Genomic DNA, 17,271 nt, shown 5'->3' with positions numbered 1-17,271 from the left:
CGTCGTCGTCTCTCTCTCTCTCTCTCTCTCTCTCTCTCTCTCTCTCTCTCTCTCTCTCTCTCTCTCTCTGTGTGTGTGTGTGTATGTGTATGTGTCTCTCTGTCTCTCTCTCTTTCTCTCTCTCTCTCTCTCTCTCTCCCTCCCTCCCTCCCTCCCTCTTTCATAAACGCGCACACGGATACACACACGCGCGGGTGCACACATTCTGTCGACATACCCCTTGAGGACGGGAATGCGGCGCAGGACTTCGATTTCCAGTTAGTTAGGGCAGTTGCGATTTAAATGGCGCCATCGGAAATAGAGGAGGAAATGAACAACGCGCGTGTTACATCCACGTGGAGTGGAGTTTTCCAAGTCGTCCAACATTGTTATTGCCGCGTGTACACGAAGACCTCTTGAGTTAGAAAATCCGTGTTTAATTCTTTGTTTCGCTTTAACTTTCGCGGAGCTCCGTAAAATTTAATATACCTATTTCATTATAACACCGAATAATAGAACGAAATTTTAGCTTGCACATCAAAAAGATAGATATTAAGTGAGAGTTACTTTTTCTGTGTTACTTTTTCTTTAATTATCTAACTTGTAACTTCTAAAAGCGTCAAGAAAAGATAATTTTGTTCCACATTTAGTAAATTTTCCAATTGTACAATTTATTATACAATATATATATTATATATTAATTTTTTTTATTTTTACAATTGTAGTTTGCATGTTTAAAAAAAAAAGATATTAAGCGAAGGATCGTGGTGCTTTTTCTTTAATTATCTAACTTGTGACTTCTAAAAGCGTCAAGGAAAAGATATTTTTGTTCCACATCTAGTAAGTCTTCCGATGATGTATGTAAAATTAAGTGTTTATTAATACATTAACATATTTTTATTATTAATATAATATATTAATAAATTTTACTATTAATATATTTCTTTTAGATTTCTTTTCTTGAAACATTATAATTTTTATTTTCTCAAGCGTTCTCGAAGACCCTGGAGTGCTTACAGTGCATATGCATATCAATACAACGACCCTGTATACCGAGCGCATAATCGGTTAACGCCGTCGAACACATAGTCATCGATGCATAAATTATTCGCGCAGTCACGCGGATCGAGACGAATTTAGTCGTTACGGCTCGCGATCTTAATCCGTCTAATATTTAAATATAGCTCGCAAATGAACAGCGATTCCGATACTTTAACCCAGGAGCAATATCACCGATAATATCAGGTTGAAATTTTAACGACGAGCTCTTTCGCAAATTGCAAGACGGGGGGGGGGGGGCATTTCTCGGGCGCGAATATAAATTCTACTTATTTTAACGATTCGTGAAGTACCACATTGATGCAATTTATTGATAAACGCTGGCGGGTATATATATAGATACGCATACGTGACCAATATAAATCTTCGCCGTTGGCGTAACCTAGCGCTATGCTGATTTATAGATATCGAACGATTCTGCACGAGCAGCGACAGAAATCCGATTATGGCGGAACCGGCGGTGTTATATACACGAGATAGTGTTAGAGAGGGGGAGGGGAAGGGGGACGGGGGTTTCACGCAATTTCGCGATCCGGAATTCGAAGGAAGCCCGTGAAAATTCGGAAAAGTGATTGTAACGTAAGTTATTCGTTAACTGTACGGCCTGTGTTTGTCGCGAGGTGCGAGGAAACGGCGTCGTTACGGACGCCGTTCTCTGTCAGACGCAAGGTTTACCTTCCCGCGACGCGCGGCGACGGCGGGCGGCTATACGTGAACGTAGTTTGTTTCGTTTGCATATAAAGCGCGTATCCGTTTCTTTTCGGAAAATGCTCGGCGCATGTTACCACTACGGCAACATGCAACCTCTGAATAATTCAAACAAAGGATTAAGCATCGCGCAGCACCCGGCCGTACAGCCCGCCCGCCGGATGTCTAACCGATGTTAAGAACAGCATTCGACATCCCGAGCACATTCGGATCCTCGTTTAAATTTCACGGACTTAGGGAAGTCACATTAAACTGGAGATCCGTGCCGAGAAGCGCCTTTGGTATGCGAGACGCGACGACGTCTGTACATAAGTCTCTCGAGCAGCGCAAAACAAAATTGTAATTAAACGACACACGTTACGAATGTGTGTATAGTAAAGTAATACAAATATCCGAAGAACAATCGTACGCGATCCCGGCGAGAAAAATATACTTTTGATTTTTCAAAATTTCGAGATCTCAAAATGCAGCGGGAGAAATTCGTTAGAGACACTTCGGCGATTTAATTTAACTCACGGTTATACGATTGTGTGATGGAGGATTTTTTTAAAAATCAGGATCGCGTTTCACATGAATAATTTATTCGCGTCTGTTTAAACAAAGTACTACAGAAAGGTCGGGGCTCACTCTCTGTTTGCGTTAACCTTGCGCGACGAACGCACGAGAAAGCTAAGTGAATACACAATGGCAACGAGGCGAATGACTAGTGGAATATGACGCCTGGTTGGCCTTCTACGACGTGCTGCTCCACACACGGTGTGCCCTAGTGATAGCAAAAGTGGAAACTGGTATGATAATGAGTTGCAAACACAGTACGAACCACCTCGTATGTCGCTTAAGGGGGCTCACACGAGGCAAACGGCGGACGCCGCCGAGCAAATTGCCGAGACATAAGAGGCCAATTTAACTCTTGACAATTTAAATTTAAAGGTCAATCGCGCCATCTAATCGTCGAAATTACACGCTTAAATTCACTACCAGAAGATAGATGGTACGATCGTACCATTTGTACTCGTTTCTCAAATTAATGAAGGATATTCTACGCGGTTTTATATACGCGGAAAAAAGATAGAAGACGGGAAATGTACGTTGTAGTCGAATTTTTCCGATGAGAAGGTACAAATAGCTGTAGGATATCGCGTGTAGCCCTTTTTACCTCTGTCAAAGTTAAGCGAGCTCTTGTGTTATCGAGCCTTCCTTTTTTTTTACCATCCGCCGTACGCTTTCTGATTTCGACCGGGGGTCTCAATTTCTTACACGAGCGGAGCTATATTGCTGAAAAAAAAAAAAAAGAAATCGTCCGTGGCCTTTATAACGGGCTAATAATAGGTGCACCCGTGTAATTTGCTTCGTCACTTTTCTGTTTCTCCTCTTGCGCCCACGTCCTTATTCACATTAGTGACCGGGAGATTGCACCTGTGCTTTTTTGCGCTCGATGAAAATAATCGAATCTGCTAATAATGCGGCGTTTACGAAAAAACGCGAAGAGTCAGCTCCAATTATTTTATATCGGAGATCCTGTGTTTTTTTCCTCTCCCTCTTCAATATGTATATTAACAGGATTTAAGCACGCGTGTTTTTCACCTCCACTTGTAATTTAGAGAATTAGATTAAATCTCGATAATTGAAAGGTAGATAATTAAAACGGTTAATCAATTATTGAATTTTACATCCGTATAATCTATTTATTTTTAATTACATTTACTTTAAATTACAACTTCTAAAATTACTGATCAGAGCGAAGTTGCACATTATAAATTATAAAATAGCAATTAAATTGTAATAAATCGCCTTTTATTTGCATAATACTCTTCTCTCCAAAAGAAAAAATGCACTAAATAAATAAATAAATAACTCGAAAAGCCCCCGCTCCTCATCCTCCGATACGCAAGTATCGATTCTCTTTTCTGTAAAAGTCATCCGATTATCGGTTTCGCCTTTTAACACACGTGCAATGTACACGGCGCGCATCAGGCACTTGGCGGAGGAATGCCTGCCGAGCTAGACAGCAGCACGGTGCGCCTATCTAATAATGCGTGTAACCACAGGTAATCCGAGCCACTATCGATGACTAATACTTGCCTACACGTTGCTCCGCTCACACCGACGCGGAAGCGACGCGACGCGACGCGACGCGACAATGTAGCGTCGCGCCGCTCTCACGTACTATACACTACTCATGTGCACGTACACGCGAGAGCGAGCGCGCGCTGCACGCATAATGCATATGGACGGTTCGGCGAGCGACATACACCACGACGCGGCAGCGGCGAGGCCCCGAAATCTCGTGGCACGGAGATAGGACGCCAGAGGCGGCGATATTATCAAATTATATACCTGCACTACGTATACACCGGCGGCCAATAATTCATCCATAATTCAGTTATCTAAATAGGACACCCGCGCCACACATGCACGCATACGTAGTATGACTTTCGCGCTGGGTGCCCGCCACCGCCACCGCCGCCGCACACGCGTGATTCCTCGTGCGCGCACGTGTGCATGTGTGTGCGTGCATCAAAGCGCGCCCGGATGCGCGAATGCGTGGTACGCGACGATCTCTGGTAGCTATTAGAGCGAACGGCGAAAAACTGCCGCGGAATTATCCTATCCGGTGGACGACGGACGTGGTTGTGCAGCCTCGGACGAGAGAGTCTCTCTCTCTCTCTTTCTCTCTCTCTCTCTCTCTCTCTGAGAACTCTATCGCGCTTTTTGCTAACGCGCTGCGATGCTATCGCGGGGAGTAGTTAAAAATTTTTAACTATTTAAGTTAATTATTTACGCAGCGATCTATTAACTTTTTTTTTATCCTTGTGCATCCGCGTGTTCCCGTGAATAGAGACGGCTTCTCTGAAAGGGAATCTCGAGACTGTGAGAAACATTCGAAAATGCTTCCTCTGAGGAGAGGAAAATGTAAAATTATACACGATACGTACAAAAGCTCGCTAATAATTTAATACGGTATAATAAATGTAATTGAAAATAATTGTTTTTGTTTCTCACGTTTTTACGCTGTCGAGATTATTCGGGTTATTGTGATGCATAATTCGTACGTTCGTTATATTTATAAAATGTCACGGCGAGATGCTACGTAATATTAGCCGAGCCGGAAAGCGTTGCACAGTGTGTCACCGGCAAATCGGTTTATGATTTGTTTACACCGCGTTGATGAAAACACATGTTGTATCGCATTCATCAATAAATCACTCCCTTCGTCGCACGTTCCACGCATAAAAACGAGAATAATTGAATTAAAATTAATTAATGCTAGAAATGCGATCTCCATATTGCACGTTGCAAAACGTCCTCCATTATTTGCATTAATTCCTAGTAATGCGATTCTATATTGCCGCTAATTGCGGTGACTCGTAAACATGTCGAATCGAGTTTACATGGATTTAATGCCCGGCGCGTTGACACAAATTATACAGCTTGTGCATTAACATAGTTTTTTACTACGTAAAATGCAAAACTTTCGTATATAAATTCCATCCCTTTTGCGCTCTGCGCGCTATCCACAACGGGCATTAAAGCGCTGAAAATTTTACGAGATGGTGCTTAAAAATAAGGCGGCGGAGATAGGAGGGGGAGGGGGGCTGAAACTGGATTTAATTTTCGTTTCTGAGCTGGTTTACGACCGGGTGTTTGAAAATTAACGAGATCACAGTGCACCTTTTGCGCAGTGCCGCGCTCCATACAAAATTGAGAAAGTGGAGAGATAGGATAGTCAACGCGCGCGAAAACAAGAAGAAAATTCATGGTGTTCACGGCGGCGCGGCGCGCCGCGAAGAAAGGCGTTCGATCGCATGAGTATACGTAAACAGCGGCTTCGTGATATTAATATTGGCAGCCTCTTCGAAAGATTAATATTGGCGACGTGCCAATAAATTTATATGATCTCAGTGTTATACGCGGTGTCTCGAGAAGGGGCTGGGGAGGGAGGAGGGAGGTGGGAGGTGGGATGGCGTACACCAGACGCGATGAAATAACGGGAAATTTATGTAAACCTTCTCAACAAACACCGATTAGCATAACTTAATGATGAATATCTCCGTAAACAGATCCTAAATACGTTCCTTATTAAGATCAAGAAGTCCACTTTGAACCAATAGCAAAATTTTATAATTTCGGCAGAAGCATTCGTAATAAGATATTTTCGGATAAATGAGATAATCGTCGTCGAAATATTTGCGAGACATTAATTGAACACTTAAATTAATTTCTGTTTGCGCTTATTTTTGCTCAAGATGAAATAGTTCAACGTGAAAGTAGATTGCGATGCCGCACGTAGCGGTGAAAATATCTCTGATTGAACTGATTAGATAACTTAATGATATCTCGTAAACGGATCTTAAATACATTCTGTTCTAAGACGAAATTCATTTTAAACTTAATAGCAAAAGATTTCCATAATTCGATAGAGGCATCCGAATAAGATTTTTCGGACGAAGCGCGACAGATCGTTATCGAAGTGTTTGCGAGGCGTTAATTGGACATGATTAGTCTCCGTTATGTTTATTTTTTTTTACCCAAGACGAAATAATTTAACGTGAAAGAATGCGGTGCCGCGCGTCGCGGCGAAAATATCTCAGACCCTCTGAAGGGGCGAACTAATTAGATTGCCAAGACGACACGACACGCCGCAACGTTGAGAGATCCCGCTAAAGAGTTCTTCGTTCCTCTTTTTGCTTTCAGGACAGCTGAAAAGTCCACGGATAACCGAGCACCCGTCCGACATAATAGTCGCGAAAAATGAGCCGGTGACGTTGAACTGCAAGGCGGAGGGTAAGCCCGAACCGGTGATAGAGTGGTACAAGGACGGTGAGCTCGTGCAGACGTCGCCGCATGGGGACGCCAAGTCGCATCGGGTCCTGCTGCCTACGGGATCCCTGTTCTTTCTGCGGGTGATGCACGGCAAGAAGGAGCAGGATGGCGGTGTATATTGGTGCGTCGCGCGGAATAAGGCCGGATTCGTCCCGAGCAGGAACGCCACTCTCACAGTCGCAGGTAAGAGCCAGCCGCCCGTCTTTTCTCACTCTCTCGTCATCCTCCTTTTTACGCCCGGATTATACCGGGTAGCGTATCAGACAACCGCGCGAGGGAGAGGAGACCCCCACTCGTTAAACTCGGAACGAATCCCCGTGAAACGGGCTTCTCGCCTCAAGAAATTCCACGGCTGCCCGAGAGTCCGTGTCGATCAAAACGGCGACGTCCGACGATTTCGCGGAAGAGCGAGACAGGCTAAGCCAGAACGAAAGCTCTCTCCCTTTCTCTCTCTCTCTCTCTCTCTCTCTCTCTCTCGGACAAGCTCATCGACCGGTCGCACTCTCGCGTGAACCGGCGCAGTATGGATTAGCTATTGTCGGCGATACGACCAAACGTTGTCCCCGCCGCGGCCGGGTATGTAATTATTTTCCCGCGCAGGTGTCGATTAGAGCGCTAATCTTGTAGCCGAGCGCCAAGCCGATAAGATACCTCTCTCTCGCGTCCTTTTTATATGGAAATCGTAATCGGCGAAATACATCTTTTCGCACTTGCTGAAGAAACTTCATTCACGTTCACGGACGTGTAAAACAAAACGTCGTAATCACTCAGTTGTAATACCCTCTTTGTACATTATCGCCAAGATCAAGCGCCAGTAATTTTTCAATGTCAGTTTACAGTCCAGGGGATTGCTAGCTGATAAATCGGTTGAGTTAACAAATCGCCGAAGCGTACAAAATACAATTCGTGTGTAAAAAAAAGAGCACGCGGGCATCAATAAACGTAATTTTATACTCGACAGTAAAATTCTAAATTTTATATACGACTTCATAATTTTACACGGCGCATTTGCTTATCTCAAAGTGCCATTCGTCACAGTCTCTTTTCATTTTCTCTCTCTCTCTCTCTCTCTCTCTCTCTCTCTCTTTCTCTCCACTCTCTCTCTTTCTGCCTCTCTTTTTTACGATAATCTCTTGCAACCATTTCTCTTCCACTCTTTGTAAAATAATATTCAAATAATAAAGCGATATTAATTTTGTTATATCAAACAATAGAAAGATATTAATTTTGTTACGCAACAGCGAGTTTACCGAGGAAACAAAAATGTACAGTGACTTCTCGAATACATTTTAAATTGCAGAGAAGTAATTTACTTCCTCGTTTACGCTCTAATTAAACAATTATACACGCGGGGAGCTCACAGACGGAAAGGCAAACGGCTTTCATAATGCGTTTATCGGCCAAATTCCGCACGGTGTATTCCAATCTATTCTCAGCTGTGTTAACAAGGGAACGAATAAACTCTCCCCTCCTCCCTCCCTTGACGGCAAAAATGGTTGCATCCGCGACTCGACGTCTCCCCTCGCGTACAGTACTACTCCCTTCCGCGTGCTCGCGAGAGAGCCTCGAGTGCCTCGAAACGACTTCTCTCACCTCCGCCGCCGCTCGTTCACTCGGTTCACTCGCGAGGTTGCGAGGCAAAGTGAACGGCGGCGGCGGCGGTGACGGCGGCGACGGCGACGGCGACGGCGACGGCGGTGACGACGAGCGGCGATGGGGAACGGTGTCGGTGTCACACGAACGAAAATGGACACCCCGTATGTACGGGCGCAGGAAGGAATAACCGTGATTTATACGGGATAGAAGTCGACTCCTTCGACTAAAACGAGCCATGTTTGTTTAGAGGCGATCGATATCCCGGGCGACGCACCCTCGCCTCTGCCCGTCCGTGGTATATGCCCCGTCCGTCCGCCCGCCTGCCTGCCTGCCTGGCTGCTTGCTTGCCTGCTTGCTTGCTGGTTGGTAACGACCGATTCGCTCTCGCCTCACCTCGCCTCCACTATACCTACGAGCCTGTACGATGCGACACCGACCCGACGCCTGCTATACTGGGCGAAGAATGCACTTCGTCGTCCCCGTCCTCCGTGTGTGCGTGTGTACGTAACGCAGCGAGAGCCGAGGAGGATTCTTCTCCCCCTCCGCCCCTCCCTCCCCGCCTCTATTGTGGGGAGAGGCCCCCCCCCTTTTACGCAGCATCCCCGCGTCGCCGCGCTGTCGCGCGCTCCGGCTAATCCCGATTATGATCTCGAGAAAAGATTCCATACAAATTGAATTAGTGCCCCCGAGAGTCAATGTAGCGGTTTCTGGAAATATCGCCCCGAATATATATGCTGGGAAAACATCTGTGTAACTCGGCCGACTCTCTCGGCGTTACGATATTGAATGCCTTGGTTATTGAATATCCGGAACGTTTCCCACCGTAACGTCGCGATTGAAATCGTTTCCATTTTTATTCCGCGGCCGGCATGGAATCGTGTATTTTTCACGCGGAGGAAAAAAAAAAAGAAGAGAGAGATCGGGACGTATGACTGTCGAGCGCACGGTGAAAAAAGAGAGGAAATCGCGAATGTGCGCATTCGGATCGCATTACGGAAGATTAAGAACGATAATGGAGAATCCCGATAATGCGAGAGCGCGGATCGCGCACGCCGCTTCCATGTTATTCCCTTTTCCGTGGGCTCGTTATTTCGAGTTCGTATATATAACCCGCCCGGCGTGTGTACTCTCTAGCACCGGTGTACAACACGCGCGCGCGCGCTCCCCGCGCACGGTATATCGCACACACGGATATGCAGTCGCGCGTTTCGCGTTTCGCGTACGCGAGCATCGGTTACGCCGATGCATCCGAGCTTCGTAATTTATAGAACACGATATCGCTCGTTAATTGCTTATTGTAATACGCCCAGCTATCCGTAACGTGCATTTATGCGACAGCGCACATTAAATATGCAGCCGTAATGGGAGTGCTTAGTCGGGGGGGGAGAGAGAGAGAGAGAGAGAGAGAGAGAGAGAGAGAGAGAGAGAGAGAGAGAGAGAGAGAGAGAGAGAGAGAGAGCGGAACGCGCGCGCGGGGCTTGCTCTATCTCTCGCGGAGCCCCTGGAATCTTTCAGAATATTGATATTGCGTCGCAATAAAATTTCTGTCAAGGCATCTGTGCTTATAATTAGTCGGATGCCATAAAACGCATTGGATGAGGGGGGGGGGACACGTAGGGGAAAGGGATCTTTGTGCACATCCGAGGGAGCTGAATCTGCTCCCGGGAATCAGTTTTCCCCGTTTTCTGTTATATTAATGCGATGCGCTGCATGAATCTTAAATCTCTTGCGATAATTATTGCCGTATAAATTAAACGTTGGGTTTAATCATGTGTAATGAAATAGTAATAGGCAATTGTGTAAAATAACCAGAACGGTTATTATTTATGTACGGAATGAAATTAATTTTGTAAAAGAGTAAAGATTATTTTATTTTATAATTATTTTATTTTGTAAAACAAAGAGAATCGAACTCAGTGAATGGGAAATTAATTTAACGTCATGTAATGAGGGGACCGAGTTTCCCGTTCCACAGAATTATAGCCTAGCAGATACTCGAACTTTTTCCGTTTTTTTTTTAATTATTAGTAATAAATTAGCAATATATAGCGTAAAATAATCAGTATTATTATTCATGAAATGAAATTAATTTCGTGAAAGAGTAAGGATTTACTTTATTTTATAAAACACACACAAAGGGAATCGATTTAATGAATGGAAAATTAATTCAATATTATATAATGAGAGAATCAAACTTCTCGTCTCACATAGAATTGTAGCCTGGGAGAGGGATATTCGAGTCTCTTTCCCGTTCTTTTGAAAAAAAAAGTGGTGCGAAGAGAGACACGAGAGGAGATCTCTCGTGCTTTGTCGCGTTCTCCTCCATCGCAGTTTTAAGTATCGCGAGCCTCGCCTTTCTCGGTAACTAGATTCGCCAAGTAGCCGTCTCTCGCGCCCCTTTGTTGTTTTTGCTGCGGCTCGCGCCGGTCGCTCTTTTCCCTCTTCTCTCTGTCTCTCTTTCACTCTCTATCTTTCTTTTTCTCTGTCTCGCACTCTCTCCGACTTCTAGCATAATATAAATAGGCCCCGGAGATCGCCACCCGAGCCCCCTTTTCACTTTATACGGAACGCGACCCGGCATGCCGCGGAGACAGGCGGACACGGCTTCTCGATCCGGGCTATCGCCGTATAATGCATAGCTTACCGCGTTATAATGGGAGCTTACGCACAATAGTCATGTACCACTCGCTCTCGCCCATAAGGCTCTCGACCGCATGGACGCCGCTACGCCCATTTTTTTTTCGCGTGGAGCAGCAACGTGTGTGTTGTGGGGCTCTTTTCTGGGAACCTGTTAGTGTATTCCGGACCGGTTCTTTTTTTCGCCTTTGTCCATTCAAAACATTCCTCGGAATGTTTTAAGAAACATTCATAAGGCTTAAGAGATTATAATATTTATATCTGCTTGACCGTATCTAACAATTGTAGCATTGAGTGCAATATATATTGATTTCTTATTGTGTCTTATTATTATAATATACGTGATGACGTAATCTCGCGTCACACTTTCTCCAAATTTGCATAGATACCGCGGTTAAATGATGTATATTGAGCAACTTTGTTCGTTCTCTATCTCAAATATCCCAAGCGCAAACGTTATTACATAATAATGTTGCTTCTGCATTCTTGATGTATGGACCCGTCATCTTAAAACCCTCTAATATCTTCTGTTGATACGCGTAGTTTGTCCACGTTCAACATCGATGGGCAATTTATCGCCATAAAATATGCTTGCGCGCGCGGTCTTGATGGTTTTTCTTTTAAAAATTAAGTAACATATTTATCACGCTGACAGTGATTTATTTCTCGGCTAGAAAATTATCAAGAGTCCCTTACACTTTTCAGTATAAAGCTGTTGCGGAGCGGCGTCATTTTCGTGTAGGTATCCGAGAAAACACGACGGGCGGATGACCCAGATATATTTTTAAAACTATATAGAGGATGATCCCCCCCTTGACTGGTTGCTAGATTATCCCTAGACGACACAGGGAACGACGCGCGGCGGTGCATCAAGCGCAACGCTTAAGTCGTCTCGCGGCGCAAGACAGCTCTGCCCGTTTCGAGATGTCTCTTTCTTTTCCCTCTCTCTCTAACGGGAGAATATAAAGAAATGTTCTCTCGGCATATCTTACAAATTTATAATTGGCTTCAGCTGAAGTTCTAAACTAAAGCTGAAATAAAGAGACATGAGAGCTGAAGTAAAGAGTCCGGTTTTGAAATTAAGCAAACTCGGCGGCGAATCCTGAGCTCCAGCGGCATAATTATCGAAGTTAGGACATGTTGCGGGTAAAAAATGTATAAAACAGGAGAGATTATACTTCAGGACATATATATCTACATATCTATATATAATTATATATATATATATATATATATATATATATATGTGTATGTATATACCCGGAAGATGTTTCAATTTGAATTAAGGTTTTGCGTCTTTGCTTCCCCAGATGATTTAAACGAGAGATGAAAGATAAAGAGGACGCGAGAAACGAGAAATTCCCTCCGACCGCTTCTTTCTTCCAAGTACACGTCTCAAGTTTAATGTTTCCCAACTTCACGACATCTATATCCGAGATACAAACCAGCCAGCGAAGCTCGTGCCAAAAATCCTACGGCCGAAATTGAACCCCTGAGATAAATGCGACTGAATTTTGACAGATTAGCATGGCGACGGGCACTCGCTACTTATTTCCCTTAAACGTTATCAGGGGCGGGAGGGAGGGTCCACTCTTGAGTTGTTTATTTTAACGTGACGCTATCGCACCTCCACGACGCCAAGACGGACGGCGGCGGTGACGGCGGGCCCGAGGATGACGGGGGAGTCGAGAAAGTAAGAGAGAGAGAGAGAGAGCCAAAGAATAAACGGGAGAAAATGAAGATAAATTGGAGTAAATAGGTGGTAATAGGTATAATGTCGCTGCTATTTAATCTTCATTAAGGCTAACGTGCCTCCTGTCTCCTCCGGCTCGTCTCGCGACGGCGATATCGGGACCGTCACGGAGACGGATACGTTTTTAGTGGAGCGTCACTTCGGGGTTCGTCAGCGTTCCCCGATGTATATCCGGTGCGCGGGGACGAGCGGACGGGAACGGATGATTGTTAAAAACTGCGCGAGACGCGACGCGTCGCGTCGCCGGCGGCTGATTATTCATTGGACTATTGAGATAATAATTTCGCAGCGCGGGTGCGACAACGTCGGATGTGACGCGGCGTGTTTGTCCTGCCAATAAAATGGAAAAAAGCTCGAGGGGGATTAATGAATGGTGCCGCTGGAAGCTTCTGGCTCTGTTCGAGCGCTTTCACGTGCCCTTGGTGTCACACTCTTGGTTTCACACGTCTTTGTGCGACAACAGTCAGTCTATCCGACAGCTTTTTCTATATAGGCGACGACGCCCATATTCTCGCCGAATAAAAATTAATTCTGCACTCTCACGAAGTTTTGTATAGATTGAACATAGCTCTCTTTCTCTTTCTCTCTCTCTCACTCGCGAGGAGAGGCGCGATTATTGACGAAAAGTTTAATAACTTCTCCGATGTTCTTTTTGCACGGGAATGTATTCCCCGGTGGAAAATAACGTCTGAAAAGTTGGTTAGTTCGACGTGTTTTACACGGAGTCGCTCATTAGAATGCGGGATATATTACAGGTTAATAGGTACACTTACCGCTAAACGAAGTTTAACCGATGTCACGGAAAAAGACCATAGTCGGGAACACGGGGCGCCCTTTGTAAGAAATCGTAGACGGGGGCGGTGACAGGCAATTATAGGTCTGACGGTAATTGATTTGATGCAGAGAGACGGTAAAACCAATTGGGAAAGGGAATGTGATAGGAAATTGGAGAAGGGGGCGGGAAATAATAATAATAATTAAAAAAATGGAAAGAGAGAACTGTGAAAGCTTTATCGAGTTTAATTCTTTATATTTTATTATATGAGATGTATAATATATCGCGGCGCGCGCGTTCGCCGTTCCTTTCTGAAAATTTTATTTCCGTTTGCTCAATTACGTTTCGACCAGCGATCGATCGCGTTTTATTCACCGCGCTGGAAATTATTGCGAAATACACGTTAAATATGATATTTATTAATATCAAGATGTATTAATTGACATATCGTAAATGATTTATTCGTTAATATTGACACACATCGGGTACTGTAATTACATGCCGTGTAATTATATACCGCGCTGTTAACGCGGAAAAGTGCGTTCGCATCTCAATTGACACGAGCGCGCTTCCGCTCGTATCCCCCGCGCGCATATCTACACCGCGCCTTCATCTCTCCTTTAAAATCCGTTTGCGAATAATTATACATCACGTTAGAAACTCTATCGGTTTTCACTTACCTCTCCGTAGGTTCCTCCCCTCCTCCTCTCGGTTCGATCCCCTTCGACGTTGCATGCATGCATGCATGCATGCATGCATGCGAGCATGCATACCAAGGAGGAGGAAACTGGATGAAGGTATATAGCGGGAACAAATGCCCGGAGAGAGCTTACTGTATGATCTAACGAATGGACTATTCGGGGTGCACCCCATTTTCTATGCCTCCGACACGTACCGCGCCACGTGGTGCATACATCTGTCCGCCCCCCTGGCTCACCCTCCCCCGGCTCGTCGCCCCGTCCCGCGACTTCCCTCTCTCTCTCTCGTTTTTTCCCCCTTCGGGCCAACGTTCGAAAGCCAGACTCTTTCACGGCTCCACTCGCGCCCCGTTTCTACACTTTTTCTTCGACCCGGTCCATATTACTACGAACCTACGTACCCGGACAACCCTCATTATTGGCCGGGCTATTAAATGGTTATAACCTTGCGCTCTTTACAACACGTGCCGCCCGCTCGCCGGTTTGACAAGTCCTCGCCGTGCTCGTAGTTTCCTTTGGCAGGCAAACCGCTGCCGCTGTTGCGCTCTCTTTGTTAAACCCGCGCCCAAATCGAAAATTATTCTCTCGTCGAGCAGCGATTGACTGCCGTGTCAGTGGTTAACTTTTATTTATCTTTATTTCCAATCTTCTGTGATAAATCGCCGTTGAAAGATACGAATCATCGCGGTTGTTACACATTACACATGTAAATGTATAAATGGAAAGAACAATTTTTTTGCTGAAATATCTAAAAATTCAGCCAGACTCGAGGACGGATCTGAAAATAATTTTTTGAAACTGTCAAAATAATTATGCGGGACGCTCTCGAACGTAATGAGCAGTGCTGCACAAAGAGCTTTGACGTTTCAGCTATCAGCGACCTACATAATTATTTTGATGGTCTAACGAAATTATATACATTTCAGATCTGTATCTAGCTAACTTTTTTAGATATACTCTAGAAAAACCGTTCTCTCTGTGTACTACATCACTTCCGTGTAATATATTAAAAAAAATAATTATTACATGCTTTTAGAGGAAAATGCGAGCATAAATCTTGCTCCTTTTTTCTTCCGCGCGCGCGCGCGCGTGCTCTTTTCCTTTCCTCTTCCTGCCGTATTTTCTCCGCGCCCGCATCTCTCCCGTAGCGCGACAAAATTTTGGCAATGAATGCCGAGTCTCTTCTCCCTCCGATGACGTTGCACCGCGCCGAACAATGGCGCGATTTTCCTGACGCGACATTCACGGCGGAAGAATCTATAATCTCGTCGCGCGATTTCGTCCGTTCGACGGGCGTTCACTCGCGGAAAATTTTATGATAATTCTCCGGTTCCCCTGTCGCCACTCTCTCACCTCCAATCCCTCCTCCTTCCCCTCCGTCGTGTCGCACAATTCATCGTAGCGTCGTAACGTCGCGCGAGCGTGCACACACGATGCACACTCGAATGCGTACACAAGTATATATACGCTTTTCCTCTCTCGCGAGTATATATTTCCCCTTTAAAAAGTATAGCTTATTTATCTCGCTTACTCGGAGTGTAACCGTGTTTACGGTTTTTATTAGCGTGAAAGAGCCGGAGGTATACAAGTTAACGAACGTTCCCCGGATCGATGTTGATAAATTTGGCGAAATCTCGCGGGGGCGGCACACACATTGCATTCGACTGCATCTCTCATCCCCCTCCGTCCCCCCTATAGCTAGCTGGCTGCATCTCAGGCGCGCGGAACTTTTCTCAACTACTTTCCGCGCGCGCGACGTACGGGACTGGGGTAAAGATTTCCAGTGATGTTTGCCCGACAACTGTATAAACAGACGGCGATAACGCCCAGTTCCTGTCGGGAATTTCGAAGCGCCTGTTGTTCGTAAATGCCACGCGTCCCACCGCGAAATTTCGCGCGCCCATCCCGGGAATTACCGCGGCGACGCGGCGACGGCGGCGGGCGCGCGGCGCCGAGCCTGTTTAACATTAACAATTGAGCGGCGCGCGGCGACGGTAATTATTTACCACATTTTATTATGCGTTTTACGAACTACACCCGCGTCCGCCCTACAATTTAGTTGTCCAATTCGTTCGGAAACACACCGGATTATACGGATTTATTTAATACCGCGAGCCATTGCATTAAGCGGGAACGTCGATTTTATACCGATTCGCATCTAATTGGTTTTATCGCATTCAATTTCGGATCGCGCATAATTGCATTTCCGAGCTGTTATTCGGCACGCAAAAATCGGGTCGCATCTCCCGAGTTTATGAATCTTGTAAAATTAATTCAGACTGATATTTCTGAAGTACGTTGGAAAAACATGAAACGTTTCTCACACGGTATAATATTTTGACTTGTGTCTCGTATAACAAATTTCAAGTTTTTAATGTAGTTTCTATTTTTTTTAAATATGACAGTTATCAAGATACACGAGAAAATCGTCGAAAATTTATATACTAAATCATAAACTTGTTAGATTTATATGCGTCCTGATAACTGAGATATTTCGACGTGCTCAAATGCACGTGAATATAAGTTTAATATAATTCAGAAAGCAAGCGGAGTACCCGCAATTTAAAGTATGACGTATGATTTATATATATGTATACATATTTGATACATCGTAGAAATATATTCCAGTTAATGTTGCAAAATCGATAAAACCAGATGCCACCCGGTTCGCGGTTTCGCTCGGGTTTTGCACGCCGGCAAAACTCCGCGCTCGATGACTATACAAATTTCTCCCTCCTTACGATCCACGAGAGCGCTGCGCAGTTACCTCACAGGCGTCACGCGGGTTAATAAACTTCTTTATACCGATACACCTGCAAACGTTTTGCACAAACGACAGTGCGAGCGAGCGAGAGAGAGAGAGAGAGAGAGAGAGAGAGAGAGAGAAAATACTAAATATAATAGTGATAATGAAAAGAAGCGAATAGCAGCGCTTGTTAGCGTGCTAGATAAACCAGATGCAATGCGACGCAATTTCATACAATATCGCGATTATACCGAGTAAAAGAGAAGAGTCTGCGCGGATTGAATTGTCGCGTCATCGCCCTCATCGTCGTCTTAGTCGTCGGCAGTGTCATCGTCGTCATCATCGTTGCCGTCCCTCGTGATTGAACTTTCCTCGTCCGTGATCCTCGGCGCGCGCGTCTGTTAGGCGCGTATGGCGCGGCAAAAATTTCCAAGCGGAATTCGTCAATTAGGCGCACACGCGCTGCCGGGGCGTCCGTTCCCTAGCCCCCCCCCCC

General features: G+C 45.2%; 1 protein-coding gene across 1 annotated transcript in view; it reads left to right on the top strand.

Moving 5' to 3' along the window:
- Positions 1 to 17,271, top strand: part of LOC105451599 (roundabout homolog 2-like) — a 96,425-nt gene that overhangs the window by 17,698 nt on the left and 61,456 nt on the right. Inside the window, exon 2 of the mRNA XM_011692158.1 lies at positions 6,442 to 6,753. Coding sequence (XP_011690460.1) covers positions 6,442 to 6,753 — 312 coding nt within the window. The remainder of the gene's footprint in view (positions 1 to 6,441; positions 6,754 to 17,271) is intronic.

This window comes from Wasmannia auropunctata, unplaced genomic scaffold (assembly GCF_000956235.1).
Source record: "Wasmannia auropunctata unplaced genomic scaffold, wasmannia.A_1.0 LD336049.1, whole genome shotgun sequence".
Classification (NCBI taxonomy): Eukaryota; Metazoa; Arthropoda; class Insecta; order Hymenoptera; family Formicidae; genus Wasmannia; species Wasmannia auropunctata.
The sequence above is the reverse complement of the archived record's forward strand: the minus strand, read 5'-3'. Positions and strand labels throughout refer to the sequence as shown.